The 24,751-nt window shown below is 41.4% G+C and overlaps 1 protein-coding gene across 4 annotated transcripts in view; it reads left to right on the forward strand.

Annotated features, from left to right (window-relative positions):
- The window catches only part of rgs6 (regulator of G protein signaling 6), a 65,800-nt gene that overhangs the window by 27,162 nt on the left and 13,887 nt on the right, over positions 1–24,751 (forward strand). For 3 of the 4 annotated variants that reach the window (XM_061753383.1, XM_061753382.1, XM_061753384.1), the window contains 4 exons: positions 16,844–16,940; positions 19,025–19,075; positions 20,649–20,755; positions 23,765–23,816. In XM_061753383.1, the coding sequence (XP_061609367.1) occupies positions 16,844–16,940; positions 19,025–19,075; positions 20,649–20,755; positions 23,765–23,816 (307 nt within the window). Of the gene's footprint in view, positions 1–13,909; positions 13,958–16,843; positions 16,941–19,024; positions 19,076–20,648; positions 20,756–23,764; positions 23,817–24,751 lie in introns of those variants that run through there. The other variant, XM_061753385.1, reaches the window with a different exon arrangement.

The raw sequence follows: 24,751 nt of genomic DNA on the forward strand, positions 1-24,751 counted from the left end.
TTACAGAACAATGGTGACAAGATGGTGAAGAATGGTGGAAAAAAAAAATGGTGGAACCAGCCAGCCCTTTGGGCATGCAAATTAGGAAAGCCAAATTCCTGGGCAGTTCAAACCTGAGTTGCGATATTAGTTCAAACTAATCCAGCCACTCGGCTCCGCTTGAAGCATTATAGGTAGAAAAGCCTGTTTGGGATTTGGAGGAGTCTGCTTTGCAAGCAGAAATGAACATCTGAACAAAACATTTGCTCCGTACGAGCTGTGCGACCGTCCATTATCTGCTTGTATGCTAGCAACAACAGACTGGAGCAGACTGTTGAGAAGCAAGCCTTCATGTTCACGTTCACAAATCTGTACTCTCTTTTACGGCGTGTCATTTATTGATCCAAAGGGTTGCTGTTTTGACACGAGCTGCATCACAGTGGCATTTTAACAGCCTTGTGCAGTCGGATGAAAAGGACAAAGGACATGCACGTCGTGACAACACAGGCGATTCAAAACTTTACGTTATTTTAATTAAGCACACTTACCATCAAATAGAAAATTTGTAGCACATTTTGCATAGAGTAGCACTTCAATTTGCAATCCTTGACCTTTCTGAAAGAAGAATCACCTTTTATTGTCATGAACATGCATGCATGCATGCACACGAAATTTGTTCTCTGCATTTTACCCATCACAACAGTGAACACATACACGTGTTAGTGGAACACACTGGATGGAGCAGGGGGCAGCTGAAGCGCCCGGAGAGCATTTCGGGGGATCAGTGTCTTGCTCAAGGACACCACAGCCGTGAGTCCGGGGGATGTTGGCGGATGGTCCGGTCGGGGTCTTGAACATGGGTCCCCCACGGTGGCACGCGAAGATTTTAACCATTTAATCAAATATTTGCTGGCGAGTTTAATTGGAGTCACCCAGTATTATCAAGCAGCTAGTGTAAGACTGAATAAACTGTTTTGTATTCTTTATGAAGCCATGATTTGAAATACAATCACTTTTTAAAATTTAACAATGTATGTTTGCACAAACTAACGGTAACACCAGGTACCTTCTCGGCCTCTTCGCTGTTACTGTAATTCGCTTCCAGTAAACCTCAGTGCTAGCTGGCACGTTGCGGGTACTACACTCTAAATTGGGACTTGCCCGCTCATACCCATTAACAAAAACATTTCTTGAAAATCGACGATATCCTGTACAGTAGAGGCGCAGCAAACGATGAACCGCGATATAGCGGGGTTGAACATACACCTGAGAGTACATACTGTACGTCTTCTATATACATAAAAGATACATCATGTGTCCTTATGCTCATGCATCTTTGCACGCACGAGGTAAATAATTCATGGTGAGAATGGACGAGCCAAAGTCTTCTTTCCGTCATCTGCGTTCAATATTGCATTTCCATTCTTCCCGACATTTGGACATAGACTGGAGAAGTTCTCTCCACATAATCTCCTAGTCAATCGACTTATTTATTTATTAGTTTTTTTTTTCAAATCATACGTCATTGATTGACCTGTCACTTATTCTGACACAGCCAAGCTGCCAATAACAAAAAAAAAAAAAAACCCCAAAATCCTTAGAAAGAAACAAATGGAGAATATGTGCATATTCAGTGATGGAGTAACGGAAGGAGCGTTTATCTCTCATCCGGCGGTCTCGTGGGAATAAAAATCCAGAGTTTTGCCTGCTAATGGCGTGCTTGCTATCTCTCTCTCCACGCTGCACTGAAAAGAAATGACTTTCCAAAGTGAACGTTTTCCTTGACTGCTCAAGCCTGATTCATGAATTGGACCTCGTCTTCGACATTAGGAATTGTCTCATCCAAAGTGACACGCCCTCTTTATTTGATGTGCAACAAATGGAGGGAGCGTGCCTACAGTATCTGTAAGCTCAACTCATTTAAATAACAGGGGCCTGAGACTAGTTCCTAGCAAAGTACAACATCCCTGAGGATGTAAATTTGTAATAAGACCAAAAATTTCGATAGTCATGTAGTCAAAATGTTCTCTTAATTATACATGACAAGAGATGTCAGCATATCATCTGAGTTCGGCGAATGCCAATAGACCGGTTGGTAATTTATGCATTTTGGATTTTCTTTCTTTTTTTGCGACATAGATTTCAAATGAAAGAAGAATGAAAAAGAAAGAGAAGCTAAGAGAAATAAATTCTTACAAGGTCCTCGAAGATTGTATTGCAAATCTAATTTTATTTATAAAGCACTACAGGATTTCACTGCATACAGTGAAATGCAACTTGAAGTGCATTACATTAAAATCAATCCCCATCTAGATACACACACACAGGTTAAAAATTATAATGTAATGGTTGCGAGTTCCCTGCATAGACTGAACTAAAATTGTGCATTTTATTCCATCCACCCATGCATCTACTGCTTAATATACTGCAAACACGGTCTTGACTTGACTTACGAGTGCCCCAATTTAAAGGTATTTTGAGTTACGACATGCATCTTTGTTTTATTATTATTGTTCTTCACTTCAGTAACAGTCATGGCGACTTTGTGATGATAGGAAAATGAGGGCCCCAGGGTGACACCAGATGAGAAGCACTGCTCTAAATCGTTCATACTTTGACTTGGCGCCTTGCGATTGGCCGGCAACCAATCCGGCGCGTCCCTTGCTTCTCACCTCATGTCTGCTACGATAGGATGCAGCTCACCTGAAAGAAAATGGTTGGACTTTACAGAATCGAAGCACTTTCAAACTAACAAGACTTTAGATGTCAAGCATGTTTAGTATCATTTTAACTCCCCCCCGCCCCCATTTTATCTCTTGCTGTCACTACAGGGGGCTTTTTTCTAATGAACTTTTTAAACCATGACGGGAAATGTAGCCTGAATATGACCCAATGGTCATGTTGTTGCTTCATCACGGTTATTAAATCACAGCATATAACTCATTAACGAGCGGCCAGGGGTCTTCTGAAGTGCCGCCGCGCTCTCAATGGCAGCTGTTTGATGCGTTTCAAGTTTCAAATGTTCACTTTTGCCCGAGAACCTCCTCACCGGTCCATTTGCTGAGTGGCTCTCACGTTCACCGCAGCATGTTTTCGCTCTCATTCTTTGCCAAAGTGTGCACTCGTATGGGCCGCTGCCAGAGGACTATCACGAATGGCTTAAAAGTCCCGATAGCAATGAATGTGTTCTTCTCCAGGAGCTGACGGGGTGGGTGTGGGAAAGGGATATGGCTTTAAGATGGGGCTACAATAAATAGGCCTGTCCAGGATCCCGGTAGATAAAGAGTGCTGGAGGACTAATGTCTGGCCTCTCCATCTATCAGGCAGAAGTTCCCGGGGGGCCATCAGCGCAATCGATGGCGCTCCTGGATGCGAGGTAGATGTATGAGGTCTCTCCAGCCGCGTTGCTGTTGTTCTACCTTGAATGCTAACGCCAATAATTGGATTGCATCTTAGTCCATTTGTTTCACCCCTGGAAAGATCGAGCTGTCTATTACTTTGCTTTTGCCTCATGCGTACCGCTTCCATCAGTGAAGCCAAAGCTTGAATACAAAATGCAAATAGAGGTGTAAAATTGTGTCGTGGGGTATTTCTCCGTGGGACCATTTTGAAGCGTTCCAGTGTTTCGTACTTGTTTATCCAAGCTTATGCGCTGTTGTACAAATAAGCACTATTAGCCTAAAGTATGTGCGCGCATGAGAATGAAGCTGGAAAACTGCTGAGCCAGCCATTCCTGTGTACACGTTGACTTATTTTGTCACCTACTTGGGTTTCTGGTGATGTATTGATCTATTAATTCCTGCATTGCTTTTAAAGTATTGATGTCTAAATTTGGAGATGCTTGATGAGCTTTAAGAGCAAATTTGCCCCGCAGCACTCTGTCTTGATCCTTTATCAAAGTGGTCCAACTAATAAATGAATTGACATATTTTGGCCAAATTAATAAATACATCATGCCAGCCTGATGGCATGATGTATTTATTAATACCAGGGTGCAAGATACAGTTTCAAAGCCTCTTTAAAGGGCTTTAAATCACAGCCTTCAGTATTCATTACACTGGGATCCATGTTTTTTTTTTCTTCCCCCTGGTTGTGAAAGATGCAGTTAAACTTCATAAGATCATACTTTAATATCTCACAAGCCAAAGAAAGTTTCATTTTCGTATGACATTTATTACTTGCTAATCCTCTAATAATATCACCATAAACCCAGCAAACTCAATATAGAACAGAATACTGCAATACAATAATGCATAACGAATTGCTTGTTTGGCTGTGGGCTTTAACGCATGAACTCTCCAGTCCCCATCTCAAAGGTCAAACAGCAAATAAGCAAAGTCATCAATTCTTTTTAGTACGCCTTGGTGCACTTAAAGCCCTTTGGGATGAAGGGGGAATCAATCCTCTGTGTCAGGTGTTGTAGCAGTTGTATTTCAGAAAGGTAGATGTAAATGGAGCTCACACAGCTCCACTCTAATTGGACCTCAGAGGATGTAACTCTTGGCTGAGCTGCACAGTGTGCTGGAGAGACGACAGTATCTGACACAGTGACCTTTGAGCCTTCATACCAACAAGAATAGAGAATAGCTAAAAATGTAAATCTACTGTCTAGAAACCACCCACCCGCACACAAAAAAAACCCGATATAAACTGTATTGCCAGAAGTATTCGCTCATGTGCCTTGTCTTGCATATGAAATGAAGATGACATCCCATTCTTGATTCTTAGGCTTTCATACTGTATGACGACGACGATGACGTGCCTGATGTTGGCCGATGAGGCCTGCGTGGCTCTCAGTCTCCGCTCCAATTTCTGTCGGGTTGAGGTCAGGACTCAGTCTAGTTAATCCACACCAAAATCTATCATCCATGGAAATGTATGCTGAATTAGTGAACAAAAATAATGATACCCTTAAATTCGTATTTTTGGGAGAATATCAAGACTATCAAGGCATCCTGGATTGAAATGTGCCGCCTAATGTCAGATAGCTTCATCTCACCTGCAGATCCGTCAAACAAAAAAAAAAAAAAAAAAAGGCCATGAACTAACCATTAGACAATACTGAAGTGATTTAAATCTTAATGAACATGTGTGGAGTTTTTGAGAGCTGCAGAACTCTTTCGATTGCAGTGATTTCCTCATTTTACAGTACATCTTCAATAGTCTTCGCGGATCTGTATAACAAGATGAAAAAGATCAGGAGAAGAAAAGACAGAAAAGGGGGAAACCAAAGAGTTGTTCCTTCAGAGGCTAATTGAAGTCTCAAAAGTGGGCCTCAGGCCTGCTCCTTCCATCTTTGTCCTCCCTGAAGATTCCTATGAACTACTTCCTGTAATGGGGGCACAGGGAACTTGGTTCAAGGACATCGAAACCCTCTCATTGCCTTGACTTTATTAATGCTAAAGAATACTGATATGGTTCAGTCAGCAACATCTTCCATATGGCACAATAGACCTGCAAACAGTTTCTGGTAAAATACGCCTTTTACACCGCACAAAACTTCAGAGGTCGAACCAAGCACCTCATAAAACCGATATTTAGCTTTAAGATTGGGGAACAACAACAGAGAACCTTTGCTATTCTAGGATATTAAAGTTGTCGCCAAGCTCGACACATTTGGAAAACAGAAAATGTGCAAATAATCAATGCCTGCCCCTAAAACTGTTTGGAATTGCAACATCACACTGCCGTTCGCTATCAAACCGGCCGCTGTCAAGTCAGCAACATCTAAGGATGTTACGGAGAGAGAGAGAAAAAAAAAAAAGCAGATAATGTGCATTTTTTTTTTTTTTTGGCAAATAGGTTTAAGTATGTTCTGTAGATTAAAACAAAACAAAAATGAGAGTAGTTGAGCTCCCAATTGATTGCCATAGACAATCACTCACACCTATGGACAATTTACAGTCTTCATTTAACCCAACATGCATTTTTTTGGGGGGGGGAATCCTGTGTACCCTGAGAAAACCCACATAAGCACAGAGAGAACATGCAAACAGGAAGTCCGCAGCTGAGATTCGAACCCCAAAACCCAAACTGTAAAGCTTGCCGCTATACCATCCTGCTGTTTAAATGTTATTTATAAAATGCATTCGCGCTTAATCAAGGTTTTATAACAGTTGGCCTCGAGAGAGATTATTTTCTTATTTAGTTCGAAAACCAATCAAATGGAGGTCAAGCAGTGTCTCGGAACAGATTGCATTCCAACTTGGAGGTTCCTGTCTTAAAGCGAGACTCGAGGAAGCTGAACAAGAAACCTGGACGTCACAGTGGCTGAGATAATTATAATAAATGAAGATGGAAAGATTCATCTCGGGTGTTGGTTTCATTAAGGGAACACGCTTTCAAAATGTTATTTGATTTCCCGGTAATGACACACTTTGCTGTGGGCAAAATGGATGGCTCGACTCCAGCGAGTGAACACGGATGGAAGAGAACAAATAATCAGCCTCCTGCCGTGATGATTACTCGCATTGTGCCAGGTATGCGGATGACTTTGAGACGCCAGGTCAGCAATGTTACGATGCCCCTCGCCGCTGGGAGCAATGAAAACATGTCTCAATCGATTATTGCTGTGGGAATGTTTGCCCTCAATTCATATTCTTGTTCTCTTTGGCTGGTCGGCTCTGGGCCAGATGGCAATCCACAACTTTAAATGAGCTCTCTGACCTATTTTTAATATAAATTCAGACTGAGTGCTTAAAAATACAATACTTAGTTGATTGAAATGTTGTGGAATCCAACTTGTTTGGATATTATTACCTTCAGCAGGGTCTAATGCAACTGACCCACATGGCTCGAAAATCAATTTAACAGTTTTATTATTTCACTTTTTATATTTTCACTGCTATAGCTGATTTTGAATGGGGAGCTGGAGTTTATTGCAGCTGAATACTCCCTGGACTGGTCGCCAGTCAATCACAGAGCACATATAAAGGCAGAAAACCATTCACACTCCCATTACAGAGTGGGAACTGAAGCCACGCCGCCTGCACTGAAGTCAGACTGCGAACAGCAAAAATCTGAGGATAATTGACGCCCGACATAATTACAATGAAAATCTTTTTCTTTACTTTTTGCCTCTAACCCCCAAAATCTTGACTAAGCAGGTAGAAACAGCCGATAAGCGTCTTGGGTGTTGGTTACCCCCCCCAAATAATAATAATAATTAAAAGAAATTATAAAAAATTGAAAAAAAACAAACATCCACAAGCAGGTGAGAATCTCCGGGTGTCGAACCGTGAGTGTGCCGGGGTCCACTGTTACACTTAATTTATGACGACTGTAATATGTGCCTTTGCAAAACGCGCAGCTCACTTTTACAGTGTCAAAATAAGTTAATTACAAAAATGCAAAACACAGTAAAATGTAAACAGTTAACATTGTCAAAAGATGACTGTCATTTTGTCATTCCGTACAGTGATGCTGGAGTCTTGCTGTAAATGTATGCTTACTTCACTTCCTGTTTGTTCTTCCGTCTTTGCACCTCTTTTTAAGGCTGTCCCTTATTTTTTTCCCCCAATGTCTCGCAAAAAAACAACCATAAAAAGCAAAGGCCATGAAATCCAACTGACAGAAATTCAACTTCTTTTAAATCACAGATTGAATTGCCAACATTTTGGGACTTAGGACTGCATCATAACATATGGCACATGTGCCTTCTAACTTAATGGGAAGCACTGAGTTGGACAACGGCAGGCCCTGTGAGAGAAACGTGGAATTAAGAAAAGCCATTGGACACCAACTTTGACTTGACAAGGCAGTAATAAGCTGCCTCGCAAGGCTGGCTGCCAACAGCCTGCCATGGATTCAGAATTCATTCAGTGTCAGAAAGTAAGGCATTGTTTGGCTGTGTGACAGCACATATGGAATGATGGATGGGGAAGACCATTGAGGAAAATATGCTGCATTAAATAGACGCATGCAGTATGCTGTTATCCTCAGAAGTGGAATAGAATTCCTTACAGGAGGCTCTTTAACTAAGAAATTATGGAAATTAATCCGATCCAGATCACAAAACTGGAAACGATGTACAGGCCGTGTTTCAAGTACCATTTTAGAATAGTTATTAATAATAATGTCAATGTAATTCACACTCATTGATGTCCAAATTGCTTTGTGTTGTTTGTTTTTTTCCACTTTCAGACCACATTTTCCGCATTAATGTTGTCTGAATTAAAAGTTGTTGGACCTACTACCAATCGTATAATCAACAATTTTACGAAAAAAACACTAACATATGATACAGTTACAATCACTGACATATCCAGCCTTGAACATAATCAATATGTCCAGTTGTGATTTTGCATTGGGCATTGCCCCACCAGATGGCGCTGTGTTGAAATAAGCTTGTTTCTTGTTGCTACAAAATAGTGATTCGTCTGCGTAAAAGCTGATCTAGTAATCTCTATTGTGTTGTTTTCCCCCTTTGTGTGCGTCTGTCGGACTTCCTATTCCTGCCAGCTCTCCCTGCCCTTTATCTTTTGCGTGCGGCGGCAGATGCCTCGGCTTCAAGTTGTCTTTGAAACATGATCGTAGCACCACTTTTTAATTGGCTCGAGGGCGCACGTAATTTGAAAAACTAACAAATTCTGCATAGCAGACAGCACGGCGAGGTCGTGGTCAGCAAGTCTGTGTCACAGTTCTGAGGTCCTGGGTTCAAATCTCAACTCAGGCCTTCATGTTTGGAGTTTGCATATTCTCCTTGTGCTCGTGTAGGTTTTCAAATCTTTGGCTTCCCTAAAATGTTGTTTCTCTTTTATTGCTATGCCTGAAAGAAATATACATTTTTAGAAATCGTAGATTCATACATTACAATTTTTAGAAGTTTAATACGTTGCCGTTGGAAAATAAACTGGAAAGAGCACACCTCTTAGTCAGAGTAAACATTGTAGTTGTTCTAAGGCATGGTGTCAAACTCAAGGCCCGGGGGCCAGATGCGGCCCGCCACATCATTTTATGTGGCCGGCGAAAGCAAATCATGCTCGTCAACTTCTGTGATTTTTGCTCAAATCTATATCCAAATTGTCATAATAATAAACAATAATGTTTATTTCTGTGGCCAAAACCTTCTTCTACATTAACTTAAATAATACTTGAACAAACTTATTATCCTTGTCTTCTGATTTCAAAACTAGTTATCCCTCAATTTTGTTGCATAATGGTAATAATATGATTTGGTGGTAACACATTTCACTGTTCTAACGGCCCTCTGAGGGAAATCAAAAACTACAATGTGGCCCGAGACAAAAATGAGTTTGACACCCCTGTTCGAAGGGGTTGCTTCCATACCAATTTTATGATGGTAGTTCATCTTTTCATTGGCTGTGTAGGGAGGAAAAAAACAACAAGCCATTTATTTTAGAGAGACATAAACTTATTTAGCGGTCAGAAAGTTGCGACTGGTCTCATCAATTTTTCTGGGTCCATCTCGCCTTGCTTGTCAGGCAGCGCTGCACTGGCAGTCAAGTGTGCAGAAGCCATCCTGTTGTCATTACACTTCTATTAACAGTCACATCCCCCTGCTGCCGGGCGCGCTGGCCTGAAACCAGTAAGACTCATCGTCATCGTAACTGTCAGCCGGGCCACGAATCTGACCTTCACACATAAACGTGTATTTGCTGCAGGAAGACCGTCCAGCATCTCCGCTGTGAGTCATTACGCCCCCTCTGGATGAGTGGCAATTCATTTGCCGTGTATGTTTGAGTTTCAGACTGTGTGTCATTGTGTTCCTGTGAAAACACACACGCTTGCGCGCTCTTTGACCTTTTATGGTTGTCATAGTGATGATCTTACTACCGTCATTAGATTTTCAGTTGAATAAAAATACCTGTGTCCAGTATGTAAAATTATACAAACCAGAGAATTGAGGGGAAATGATTATGCAGTCTTTCCCCACAATTTCTTAAGTGATCATTTTCATAGGTTTTTACAGTGTCCGACCGAAACTGTAATAGCATTGCATGTGGTTGTCATGTTTACAAGAAAACTACTTGATGATGAGAGAGTCTGAATATTTTGGTGGAAACAAATTACAATTGTAGGAGAATAGTCATATGAGAAGAAACTCAAAATTGTAGGAGAATAAAGTTGTAATTATAAATGATACAAATAAAGACATGATTACAGCTTAGGCTGTTGCTGTGCTTTAGCCGTGCTGCTGCAGTATTATACTGCAGTCTCCTTGTTGCTTTAGCCATCTGTTTTCTTGTTGCCTTTGTCTCCCCTTCAGTAAAATTGATGTCCTTACCATGGCCAAACTGACATCACTTGAGCCAGTGTACTGTTAATACTCTTAGTAATAATGTACTGGCTGTAATGGTACAGTACAGTAATGGAGCTAGACATGGTGTTGTCATTTGATTGGGCGACAGGGAATATTCCCTTTGGAGTGGGGAAACGCAAAACGTCGTGGAAATACAAATTAGACGATCTCTTGCATGACTCCTGATAATAACGAGCTGATAATGTTCTTCCCAAAAACAAAAATCTCTTGTGATTTGACACTTAGTATTTTGTGTGAATGTTTATTAATATGCAGCACACTCACAGTGAAACTTCAAAAATGCCTCAAAGTAAAAACAACTTCCTTGAGTCATCTTTATAAGAGCATTTAGGAGTTGATTATTTTTACACCCACCAACTTTTCATTACGATCGCGACATGCCATAGTTTTTCTACTTTTCCTGTTGTATTTGTCGTTTTGGGGATTAGAGAATAAAATAAGAAAAAAACAATAATAATAAAATAAATAAGATTTCCAATCATTCGCCAGGGCTTCAGAAACCAAAATGTTGCACCACTCAGCACCCCTGCTCAATGAATTCCAAATGAGAAAGCTACATTGTATATACAGTAATACTAAAGTCTTTTGTGTAATATTGGCCTTGGAAAGTGAAAATAAACATGTTTCATGAATTTGGCAGATCACAGAGAACAGTGTCGATGACAAGCCTGCCAAATTTGAATGAATAAAGTATATAAAATGAGACTCCAAAAATCGTGAATATGTGCCTGTGTGAGGCACAGGCTGCTCTGAAAAATGTGTGCTGCTGTGTTTGATAAACGCTTAAGTTTCCCTGAAGTGTCTCTGTTATGTAGACCCACACTAGACAACCGGACACTAGCTTGTGGTCGAGCTAATGTAATAAACAGTCAACGTTCCCTGAAGTGTCTCTGTTGTGTGGAGCCACGTACACGTGGTGCAGGAAGCAAATGATGGCAAATTGGATGGCCCAATTGTCAGTAGTGGTCTCGTGTATCGACGTTTGGGCTCGCGTACCAGTGGTTGAGTTTGGGTCGCATTGTTAGTAGTAAGTTGGGTTCGTTTCGAGTGAGGCTTGGACTCAACCAATGCTGCCCTTTCTCTCCGGTTCTGTTCATCACCTTTATGAACAGAAATTCTAGGCGCAACCGAGGTGTTGAGGGGGTCCGGTTTGGTGGCCTCAGTATTACGTCTATGCTTTTTGCAGATGGTGGTGGTTCATCAAGCCGCAATCTTCCACCCACGCTGGAGCGGTTCGCAGCAGAGTGTGAAGCGGTTTGGATGAGAATCAGCACCTCCAAATCTGAGACCATGGTCCTCAGTTGGAAAAGGGTGGAGTGCCGCTTCTGAGACGGGAATGAGATCCTTCCCCAAGTGGAGGAGTTTAAGTATCTTGCGGTCTTGCTCCCGAGTGAGGGAAGAACGGTACGAGAGATCGACGGGCCGGTTGGCGCAGCGTCGGCAGTGACGCGGACTCCGCATCGGTCTATCGTAGAATTTATCCAAAAGGCGAAGGCGAATTTACAGGTCGATCGACGTTCCCGCACTCACCTGAGGTCACGATGCCGCAAAAACAAGATCACAGACAAGCGGCCGAAATGCGTTTACTCCGCGTGGTGTCCGAGCTCTCCTTTAGAGAGAGGCTGAGAAGCTCGGTGTTCCGGGAGAGGCTCCGAGTAAAGGAACGGAGCCAGATAAGCTGGCTCGAGGATCTGTTCATAATGCATGCTGTCATGCTGAAGTTTTCCCGGGGACGACCTAGGACATGTTAGAGAGACTGTCTCCCAACTGGTCTGGGAACGTCTCGGGATCCCCCCGGAAGTGGCCAGGGAGAGGGAAGTTTGGGCTTCCCTGTTTAAGTTGCTGCCCCCGTGACCTGGCCCCAGATAAGCGAAGAAATGGATGGATACATAAACAGGTGGCCTGCAGTTTGCTTTGCAATGTTAGCGTTACTATTTTGTAATTCTTTTATGTCAAGATCTGGCTGAGCAGACATACATGCCCCTCCAGGGGTCCGCGCTGTCATTTTCTCTCAGCAGGACGCCTTCAATAAAGCCCCAGTGGTCTTGTCACTCACTTCTATCAAAAACAGCAAAGGCTAATTGCCATTGTTTCAGGGTCAGGAGTGATTCCTGCGGATTAGTGTCTAATACAGACATGTCTAATTTTGCTTCTAAAAACATTTTTATAAAAGAGACTGAATACAACTACTGCATCCACCTGACAAGCGCAGCAGTAGCCGATAAAAGCTTCATGCATTCGAACTTTTGCTGCTTTATGAAACTCACAAACAAAGGTACGGTTTAAACATACCTTGCAATGACTGTCAAGGTATTTGAGGGCCAAACTAACGGGAAAATAAGCATATCGTGAAAAACAAATACGACACAGTTTTATTGGGTTTATGGGGTGTTTGGGAAATGCTGCTCTTGAGAGAGCGACTCGCTTTTTTTTGTACTTTACAATCGGTGATGTGCAATAGCCAATAGCGGATGGCCAGGATGTGATCATTTGTTTTTTGGAATTCTATGACTCCATCCTCTCCCCTGTGGGGGGTTAAATGCAGCTGTTTGCTTAATGAGCTCTGCATCCTCTCTGTTAAACACAAACACATCAAGCATTAAATCACATTAGTGGTTGAATTAGTATCAGGAATATGCCAAACTGCCTCAAAAAGCAAGACACGCTGCTGTCTGACTGTTAGAAAATAGTTATTCCGTGTCACAATCGGAGTGAAATATGCGACTGGATCACATTAGCAATTTCTATCCATCCATCCATCCATTGGTCTAATAGTGCTTGTCCTCATGGTTGTGAATGAACTGGAGCCTGTCCCAGCTGACTTTGGGTGGGAGGCGGGTTATACCCAGGTCTTGTCACCAGTCAATTGTAGGGCACATATGGATAAAAGTAGATACAACTTTAAAGTTCTCTGAGTCCGGTATCTTGACTTCTAATCAGGGTGCGATTGCCACTTTAGACACAGAGGAGCAGGCAATCAGTGTCTCAGCACTTGACTGTGTAGGAGCCCAAGTCGGTGATGCAAATGAAGCAGCAATTGGAGGAGCTCCAAATCAGTGAAATGTCTCTTCAACTAGTTAGATTGCATACTTCCTCTACCCTGAAAATGAACTCAACCTTGCAGAGATGTAAAGCTAAGTGTGCTATTTTGAATTCTCAAGACCTTCTCAGCCTTTCGCAGTCTCCCACTTGACCTGGTGGTCACAAGCTTTAGAAATAGCTACACAAAGGTAAAAAAACCCAACAACCTCCGAAGTAACTATGATAATACAATGGTATAATGAAAAACCTGGAAATATGCTGACTTAGTAATTTTGCAAGAGTGCAAGTCGAGATGCGCGTGAGGAACATTGCTTCATCTTCGGAGGAATATGAAACAAGGCCAAATCAGAGAAACAATATTCCAATCCTAAAAATGTGGTTACATAAGCAGATGGCCTCCAGTTAGCCTTTCAATATTAGCGTTACTATTTTGTGATCTCTTCTGTCAAAATCTGTTAGCCATGTATATCTGAACAGATACCCCGAGGGTGCGCGCTGACATTTTCTCTCAGCACGACGTCTACCTGCCTTCGATAAAGCCACAGTGGTGTGTTCAGTCTCTTCTATCAAAAACAGCCAAGTGCAATTGCCGGGAGGGATTCCTGTGGCTTAGTGTGACTGATGCAAACTTTTAGAACATCCTTCATACAAAAGGTAAGACTGCTTTATAAAACAGTCTAAAAATGACCTTGCAATGACAAGTTAGGCACAGTATTTGACTACTAAAAGTATGAAGGCCAAACTGGTAGAGCAAATAGCATATTCATGAAAAATTGATGCAGTTATGAGAATAGTCGGTTTCATTTCATAGAATTTTGATGTTGCATGATGTTGAAATATTACAAGAATAAAGTTATAATTTTACAGTAAAAATAAGAATGATGATCTCATCTAATTTACTGACAAAGAGTGAAATATTTGCCTGTTTAGTTGAACACAATGCTGAAATTCTGTTGTATGAAGTGCAACAGGTGAATAGACAACTTGATTGTACCTTCTGTTAACTAGCGGAAGAGCGTTTAATTGTTGGGCCTGTCACTTAATGTCGCAGGCATCGGTAGATTGACATAAAATATTTGTAGTAAATTTAGAACTTTTGGACCAAATAGGTGAAATTTGTTAATTTCATGTCACCGTGGTTGGAAATCACTGCTCTGGAGGGACTGATCAGTGTTTTTGTGCTTCACTCGTGAGGATGTGCGGTACCCAATGGCAGATGGCCAGGATGTGATGATTTGTTCTTGCAATATTCTGACTTTATACTGTGGCCTACAGGGTGTTAAATACAGCTGATTGTTTGAAATCTGCACCCACTCATCAAGCCCCGAATCACATTCGCAATTATTGTTTTATGTTTAGGTTAGTTGATTGTGTAGTCTTTTTTTCTCCCATGGAATAAATGGCCAAAATAGTTTTCGAGCAAGCAACAACAACGAGAGTAGAGGTATTTTTAAGTCCAACAAAAATCAGTTCTAAATTATTCTTATTATTTATTTATTTGTTTTTTTCAATGAGGAGTGGGAATTGATAGTAAGATGGCATTCGGCTAGCTGCCCCCGAGCGCCATCAACGTCTTGTTAGAATCGTATCGTGATGTTGATTGGAATGTTCAGCAGCCAATGGCAGGCAGCCAGGCTGTGTTCTCTGAACAAAGATGACACGCAGTCTGATGACCATGTCGCTGCAAATAAAAGGCTTGTCACTTGACATTTCCACAGGGGCTGTAAACATCTGTGCTGGATGTAAATGGCCATGGTTTTTATTTCTGTCGCCAGTTTTGGAAATTTACACAAGTTATCATTACTTCGGAATAATCTCAGACTACTTGTTTTTTGTGAATGCAGCAAAAATGCAGCATTAGTACCACTCTTGGAGCTGTTGTTACAGGCTGACCATGTCGAAATTGATAAGAAGAATTTTCAAGGCAATATTGCAAACAATATGGGGTTTGTTTCTAAGAGTAATGATGAGGCTAGCTCTAAAGCACTGGATTCTAGCATTAAAAAATGTTACAATTTTGAGGTGAGGTGTCTATAGATAAATCTCAAGGGTTGCTTACAGAACACATTTTGTTAGCTGAAAAGATACAAATTGTGTCTTTTTGACTATTTGTTTCCACGACGATGCAGATGTGAATGTTTTTGTAAACGCTAATATAGTGTGGACGTACACCCAAAACAAATATGGCCGACCACAGTGCCGTTGTTGCATTTAAGGTGTAAAGCGGTGAACAAGATTTACATGTATTTACTGCTAATGTGTCCAGAATTGCATTACTTGCATAGTAGAAGTCGTAGTTAAATTCTACACTCGTATAACCAGATAAAGGGTATTGAAAGAACAGTTTTTGATACGAGGCGTGTTAACAAGTAGTTGGTGCACAGGCAAGTAGTGTTTCTGTGCCATCGCCAACTACTGGTTTGGCATGCGTATTGCAGCCCTTTGTAGTTGATTTTTCGCTGTCGCATGAGTGAGTATCTAAAATTGTTGACTATGCCTGAAATGTTTCTAAATGCATTTGTATTCTATATTTTCTTTGTAACACACATTCAGGATTGTGTTGTGAAACATTTGGCACAGAGTGCTTGCCTGTATTCCTGTCAACTTGCTCAGACATTTCTCGATGTGTAGTTGAAAGGGTCTGAAAATGAAAGGACATGTTTTGTGCAGTACAGTAGGCTATACATGCTTGATTGTGTGCATTGTATTTTCGTCCTTGTGCTAAAAATACTCACTTAAGGGGATCCTTCAGTTTTGTTCTGTTCTGGGGAAAAAAAGAGAGAAAAACGTGTGCGTCCAATGCTTTCTTCTTCTTCTTCTTCTTCTTCTTCTTTTTTTTCCCATGTATCCAAAGCAACCAACGTCCCACATCCCACTCTGAAACCAGTGAAAAGGGGGAAAAAAAGCATCTGTGCAGAGAAAATAAAATAAAAAATGAAATAAAAAAAAAATCACACTCCAATCGGAACACTTGATCTGTTTCTGCATAATTTTACTAAAAGTCCATAACAAGCTGTTTTGTTCCACCTTGTTAAATATTTAATGCTTCTCTCAGTAGTGTACTCCTTGTAAAACACATCAAATTAATTTTGCACATATCATGGATAACTAAGAATGTGAAATTGAGTATATACTTTGGATCCACTATGGGGAACATTAATGAATCCATGACTTATCATGTATTGATTTTTTTAATTAATTTTTTGGGGGGTTAGTTTTGTTTGATAAGAAGGGAGATATTCTCTCTGTAATAGTTGTGAATTCTTGTCTCTACGCCTGTTTCAATGTAGGTCAACTTCCGATAGCGGATGTAATTTTGCCCTTCTTTAGACCGCAAACTAGTTACGATTTCATAGAGAAGCACCTCTGCTGTCTTGCAGCCGAATAGTGCACTGTCTTTATAGTAATTGATTCAGTTGAAACATCAACATTGAATGTTGCAACAACATACTGTGCAAGAAGTCACTTACCTATTGGGAGTGAATAGAAAAACAGACACACACACTCATTTCCCTCTTTCTTGTTTATCATCATCTGCAGATTGAAGACATTGTGACTCTCCTCCAGGATGAGGCGCAGGGTGTTCCCATCAGGACGGTGAAAAGCTTCATGACCAAAATCCCCAGCGTTGTCACAGGTAAATTGTTGGGTGAGTCTTGTGAGGGGGTTAATGCTGCAGAAAAGTCTGAAAAGTAGTGGGGGTGAGACACAAATGTACTTATTAATTGGACAAAGTGAGCGACGTTTTAAGAAACAAAGCCAAAAAACAGAAACAATCTCTTGTTGTGGGGCCGTGCGTGTGCAGTCCGTTTAAGGGGTGAAAGTGTGTGAAGCAGCAGTAGCACTAGGTATGAAGGAATTAAGTGTATCTTAGTGTGCAAGTTGTTTCAATACATACAAAAAAAAACATGGACACTTGACTGACTGAACTCCCTTATATCCTCTCACCCTCCCGAGTAAAAGTTTCTGTTATTGGTGTGCCAGGAAGTCACACCAATTGAGAAAGTTACGAACGCCAAGAAAGAAAATAGAAAATATTTAGCGCATTTTTCAAACTTTTTTTTCCTTCTTTTTACTGTAATTAATCAATCGAAATGAATACATGAAAAGGTTAAACTGATGAATAGAACCTGCTTGATTGGATTGAGTGGCACATCAATAGTCGTCCAACCATGTCAACACGTAAAAGGGAGAGGATACTACACCGTCCGATTCCATTTCCGCGGTCGCATTGAAAGGAAATCATCCAACTTGAAACTGGCAGCATAGAATGTACGGACTCTCCTGGACTCATCTGGCAACACTGATAGGTCCCACAGGAGAACAGCTTTGGTTGCTGCTGAGCTGAGGCTCTCCAAAATCAACATTGCTGCCCTGAGTGAGACCAGGCTCCCAAATGAAGGCTCCCTAATGCAGGAAGCGTTCTTCTGGAGTGGTTACCCTTCAGAAGGGCAACAACATCTGCACGATGTGGGACTGGCCATCAAAAACACACTTCTACCAAGACTCAATGAAACACCCGAGACTAATGACCTTCTGTATTCCCCCTGTAAAGCATCACTTCACCACACTTCTTAGTGCTTATGCACACTGCAATTTGAGGCTGATGCCAACCATTCATTCTACCAGTCACCGGATAAAACCCTACGCTGGATTCCCGTCATTGACAAAATCTTTTTGCTTGGGTATCTGAATGCCAGATTGGGACAGGAGGATATATGGAGCGGAGTGCTTGGTAGAGATGAATTGGCCGGGTGAATGCAGACCAAATTGAGACTAGCTACTCTTTGCTCTGAGCATAACATGATCATAACCGACACCACCTTTTTAGCAGAAGTCCCAAGTATGAAACATGCTGGATACGTTATGTATCAACCAACCAGATGGCTCAGATTCATGGCATGTACAGTATTTGCAATGCCACTTGTTGCGAGGTAGAATTATTAGGGCTCAATCATAAATGAGGCAATCATAAATGAAGTGGCAAAAAGTAATGGACTCTGTAGATTTTGGATGGAGACCATTTTATTGAAAACCCTTAATTTCACACATTCACTGCTTTGTGATTGAAGTGCAATACGAATGTCCTCGCTGGTGTGTGTTAGAACTGCATTCAATTCCAAAAAAGAATCAAACATTCAAAGCAGAAGAATTGTCAAACATTGTTCAAGAATGCACGATGTGGCTTGTACCGGTGCCAAGCGATAAATGTGCAGCAGCGGGGTGGCAATGAGTCTGAGACACCCCACCAACAAATGGCGACGGCACAAAGCCAATAACATTCCTCTTTTTGTCTGACTCAATCCACATATGGAAAATGCATGACCACGAGCAGATCATATCAATAAACTAGCATTTACTACAGTCGTGAATGGAGGTGCGCAATCGTTTTCAGATGGGTGCCTAGGGCGATGAAAGTAATAAATGATGGAGAATTTACCAGCAGCTCCCCCGGGGAACACAGAGAGAGCTGGTAGAGGGAAAAGAGAGGTAATACATGACATGTGGGGAAAAATAGCCAATATTAAGTAGTACACGTCTGCAGAAATGTCTTTTATATATATATATATATTTTTTTTTTCTTCAACAATATATCTTGTTTTGTCTTCATCTTGACACATTCTCAGTGGTCGTAAGAGTCAATACAGTATTTTTATGATGATCTCTTTGCAATTTTATGATGATCTCTTTGCAAAATAAAATGTGTCTGATCTGACACAGGTACAGACATTGTTCAGTGGATGATGAAGAACCTGGCTATTGAAGATCCAGGTATGTTTTCCGTAGGAATAGAAACAAGATTATTATTTGGATTCAAGAAACTAACTGGATGTACAGTACAGTCGTGCTTTCAATACGGCCTTGAGATATGAGCAGAGGTGGGTAGAGTGGCCAAATATTGTACTCAAATAAGAGTACTGTAACTTTAGAATAATATGACTCCAGTAAAAAGTAGTCCTCCAAATATTTACTTGAGTAAGAAAGTCTTCAATGAAAAAAACTACTCAAGAATAACTGGTGATTAACTTCAGTTTTTTTTTTTTTTAAATCAGAGCATGAACGTCAAATAAAACAAAAATTAATAATATTTGGAAGTCCACACACACCTGCCACCATTACAAATTTTAAGTGCCCAGAAACCTACAACACATGCATTGGGCCCTACAGAAACATTATTTGCTTTATTCACTTAAATGACTGAATGAAGAAGCTGTTTGCTGAACAGATTTATTGATAGCGTGTTCGTGTGTGTGTGTGTGTGTGTGTGTGTGTGTGTGTGTGTGCGTGCGTGCGTGCATGCGTGCCTGCGCGCGAGACATAAGATTTTCAGTATGGCACATATCCGCAAGAAGCATGTTCTACAGTGACTTATGACCATAAAATAGGGCTAATGTTGCCAGATACACTGCCAAAACAACAGAAACATCTTTAACTCACCGCAAGGTCTTTTCTCAAGTTAGAAGTGGGCTGAAATTTCCATGTTTGGGCACTCTCAATTTAAGAGCTGCATGACAAAGCTGTTGTTTTTTGAAGTCTGTAAAGTAAACACTCGTGCGGCTGTTTCCCCCCCCCCCAAATTGAGTCACTTTGATTGGCCCGTGAAGGCTTTGCCTGCGGTCATGTGACTGCCTTGTGCAGTCTGATTGGTGAACTGAAGTCAAATGACACTAGTGATCAGGTGAGACTGCCGCAACAGCGCCCTATGCGGACGTCGAAGATGAAGTTCGAAAATAGATCGCACGCAATAATGAATAACTAAAAGTAGCGAGCGGCATGTCGATCATTGTAATGGAGTAAAAGTATCTAATCGTCTTAACATACTCAAGTAAAAGTAAAAAGTATGGTGCATTCAAACTACTCTGACAAGTACAATTTATCCAAAATGTTACTTGAGTAAATGTAATGCGTTACTACCCAACTCTGGATACGAGTGACCCGATTTTTCGCTTTGACTTGCATGCTACAGTTTGGGGTTTAAGGCGCTTTCGCTAGTTACTTAAAGGAAAATATGGTTTTGGCAGTATGTGGCCAAATATAAACACTATCAGAGCCTCAGGCACGGTGGTGGGAGAGCTGTTTTTATTGTGGAAGCCCACAGCCTGGACACTGAGTCACTGCATCAGGAATGGAAGTTATCGTCTCGCTATAGGTTAGATTCTCCAGGCTAGAGAAGTTTAATCAAGGATAAACTTTTTTTGTACTGACTGTTCTCCAACTTAAGTTATCATCCTGATTTGATTGCACACCCATCCCAGTTGCATACTTGACTGCAAATACCTCAAGGCTCACTCATGTTGCGGAAGCTGGTGTGATCCATATGCCCGGTTTATCACTTCTTCCCCAGCCGAGGCCATGCACATTGGAAGCCTGATTGCCGCACAGGGCTACTTCTTCCCCATCTCCGACCACGTCCTCTCCCTCAAGGACGATGGCACCTTCTATCGTTTTCAGGTAAGCACGAGCGTCAACGCATACTGAATTAGTACAGGTTAAACTTTGTTTGCTAACAGGAAGTCTAAGTAATCAGGACATTTTCAGTGTAATTTCTGAGAGTGAAAACAGAAAGGCCAGTGGTGTTATATTGCTCACGCCTTAGTTGTTGTGTTTTGTTTATTATTTTTGGGCATTTACGCTAGGCAGTCCCTGCTCTACTTAAAAACACTTGACACTCAAAAGTTTGGATTGTTTGATTAGTGTGAATGCATCATGCCTTGCTCAAGTACATAGTACCCTTTCCTGGCCCTGAGACAGTTGGAAGAGGTGGGCTTGAGCACGGTACACTTGTTCATACACAGACGCCCATCTTGGATGTCGTATAATGAAGCGATTGTTCTTCCTGACAGGTGTTAATGATCTGTAACTAGCGTCTTTCACATTTGAAGAGTGACAGAAAACGCAATGAAGCGAAAACGGACGTGCTGGAGCTCTGGTGAGCGCAGGCCAGTAGAGGACAGGAAGGGGAGGGACGAGTGTGCCAGCCGTGGTCCGATTAGAAATGGACCAGTGTTAGTTAGCAGAATGATGCAAAAACTACAATGATTTCAGGAAAAAAAAGCATGTAGGGCTACATGCACTTGCACTTGTTAGTTACCATTACTCAAATGTGGTACAGTCCCATTGTCTTACGTCATCCTCCCTGCACTAGAGACTAACAAACAGATATAGAAAAACAGACACAAATAAGGCACTCCAGGATTTCAGTTTGTCATGGAAATTTACCAGAACAGATCAGATCAGATCAGATCCGTTTGTCTTTAGCTGTCGTGACGCAGTGTGTAGGCCACGGCCAAATGAGGCCGTTAATTGTTAGAGCCTGAATTATTGACTCTCTTCGGAATAGACGAAAGGACGGTGGTGTCGTAAGCCGCCTCCTCTGTTGAGAGGTTACACGTCTTTCGACCTTAAATGGGAGATGGCCTTTCTCATTCCTCTTTCAAAGCATCCTATGCACATTTTTGAGTGCTACCTGTTGGAGGTGCAGGTAGACAACTGGAGGAGGAAGGACTGACGAGAGGCAACCGCAACAGTCCAGTTGCGAGCAATTCAATGCCCTGAGAATGAAACAACCTAGATAAAGAAGAATAGCTACAACAAGTTCAATATTAAGTCTCCTCTTGTTCCGTTGAAGTCTATATTTGAACAAAGTATTATATTCTCTATTCCATGCATATAAAGAAAAAACAACCTTTGGCTTTATTCAAACTGTCAGATGATTTTAATGGACTTGTAATAATGACAGATATATTTGCCAGGCTGCCACTTACAGTACCTTAACCCAATTAATCAATCAATGAGCTAACTATGAAGATCAGCATTATTAGCATAGAATTACACAACCATCTCATGCTGGTGATGAAACGCTCTCTCCACCATTTCCAGCATCCTCGGTCCTATGTTAGGAGCTAGTGACCTTATTAAAAATGAATGGTGAGCTGATCAAATATTCATCAAGCGCACAAGGAGAGCTGGTTTGGGTTATAGTTGACTTTGTCGGTGGCTGCCAAAAGCCTGTGTTGCGGAAGTAAAACCAGTCAAGCCAGGGACAGAAGGAAGATAAATGAGTGCCGATGAGTTCCCTCGTCTTTCAGGATGTGCAAATACGACAGCGTTATTGAAGTCGCGCATTAATTATGCCGCAGCATTTTATCCTAATTAAAAACTTGACAGTGTTCCTCGGTAGGAAAAGCAGCACAAGGAAAGATTAATGTGATCTTTGCGTAGTATCGTCTCGTTTGCTTTTGACCCGTTGGAAAGGCCGAATCGCCGCTGGCGCTGGTTCGGCAATTTAATTCAAGCCGACAGCGTTGAACGTCGCTGTTCTTTGACCTCGCTTCGACGGCGAAGTGCGAGGCAAGACACGAGGGCCGAGGAAGAGGGAGATAAGAGCCGCTTGTCATTGCATTAGGATAATTACTGTTAATTTCATTTTAGAGTGCAAAACTACCAGTAAAGAAAATCCAAAATATAATTTCAAGAAGAGCGTGTGCGCAATGTCCAAACAAAACAGTAGGAAGAATCTTTACTGTTTGAGTGCCGGCTTTCTTTCTCTGCTTCGCCCATTGTGAATCCTGCGCCTTTCACTGCCTCTCATCTTATTGTACTGCCGCAATGTTCCCTCGCCTCTCCAAATCCCCGCGATGCAGCTTTTACAGGGAGATTTGGAGTCAGCTATTTTGAATCGCTTCAATTTAGATAGGGAAAATATTCAGCACAGAAAGTAGCGCAAGGCAATCTCAGCGAGTTTTCACTTTGCTAAAAAGGCCGTCACTTTTGATTCATACAAACATTTGAAGAGTGCATTTTTGTGCAGTTTGGACCTGCGCTCATGTTTTGCCAATACAATTCTTGAGTGAGATTCAGCAATGATGCACAATAAGATCTAAAACTAGTTTGTTTGCCTTATTGGCTGAGTAAATGCATTTCATGCCATTTTCTCCTTAAGGCATTAAGGGGGTAGCAAAAGTCCACACACCCCAACATATGCATGGTTTGGTGATATACAATAGAAGACAAAATCTGAATGCCTACATGTCAAAGTAATAAATGTGGCAAATTGTATCTGCCATGTAAAGCCCCCGTCAGATCACTCGGCAGATTTAGGTCGAGGCTCTGGGTGGGCCTTCCCAAAACGTGCGTGTCTTCAGTAGCATTTAACATGGGTGTCATCGCAAGGTATTTGGAGCCCTATACAAAAAGAAATGACTTTTGGCCCCACTACTTCAGTGTGGCATATGGCAAATATTCTTTTCTCCTGCCCCTATCAGTCATTGGCCCTTACGGTGTCGCTGATGGATTTCCAAATATGAAGAACTACTTTTCAAAATAAATAAAAGTATAAAAAACAAAAATATGGGTATTTAAGTGTATCGTAAAAGTACAATTAGCAGAATCATATCCAACTGGTTTGTAGTGATTGCTTTCCACCTGCGTTTTGCTCCTCTTTTTTTTTCCCTTCCACAGGCACCATATTTCTGGCCGTCTAATTGTTGGGAGCCTGAGAACACAGACTATGGTAAGAATGCTTATTATATTTGATTTTTAATGTGACAATATTCTCACCAAATTCAATGGACTTTTTTGTACTGGGTAATTGTAAAACGATGCGCTTCTCTAACCTTGAACAATATATGGTCGCTAGCCACATATGTCGTAGTGTATTACGGTTTTGCCACTATCAACAGGGCTAAAGTAGAATATTGTCAATAACAATTTAGAACTGTTTGAATATACAAATGATGTGGAGGAATCCACCACTGATTGACATTAATATTTGTCCTGTTGTTTTTTTCCCCACTATCCCAGATTGTATGCTCACGTACTGTCGGTATTTTATCATGTACTGTATATGCTCACCACTCAAAGGTCTAAAAATGTTCATCCAAACATAATGCTGTTTAAGAATGAAAATATAGTCACTACATATAGGTGTCCCGTGTTATTAAGACAATCAGAAGCCTCATAAAGCAACAGAAGCTCATTCTGATGTCTGTGTCTCATTGTGGGGAAAGATAAGATTGAACTCACGTTTAAAATCAGCAACCGTACACTTTGTAGACAAAGGTTTTGGCCTATGTAGTCAATGCACCCACAGGAAGTGAGAAGGGAAGAAAAAAATAAGGCCCCCACCCTTTCTAGTTTATCCCAAAGGTGTTGAAATTAGGATGTAAGAGTTGCAGTATAGTAATTTATTAAATCTCTAGAGTGTATGTCTGTCATTACACAAAAAGAGAAAAGGCATCTTCAATTGGTAGCGTTTTGAAAAAAAATGTTGTTGCTGCTGCTGCGGTTTTTGGAACGTCCCATCGGCGGTCGCCACAGTGAGTCACCATCATGATTAGTTTGGCACAATTTTTGCACCAGGTGCCCTACCTGGCGCACCGCACCGATTTGTGCTGTGACTGGGTATTGGGGCACTGGCCAAGAATTGAAACCTGTGCCATCTTCATC

This window comes from Phyllopteryx taeniolatus, chromosome 18, assembly GCF_024500385.1.
Source record: "Phyllopteryx taeniolatus isolate TA_2022b chromosome 18, UOR_Ptae_1.2, whole genome shotgun sequence".
In the NCBI taxonomy this organism is placed as follows: Eukaryota; Metazoa; Chordata; class Actinopteri; order Syngnathiformes; family Syngnathidae; genus Phyllopteryx; species Phyllopteryx taeniolatus.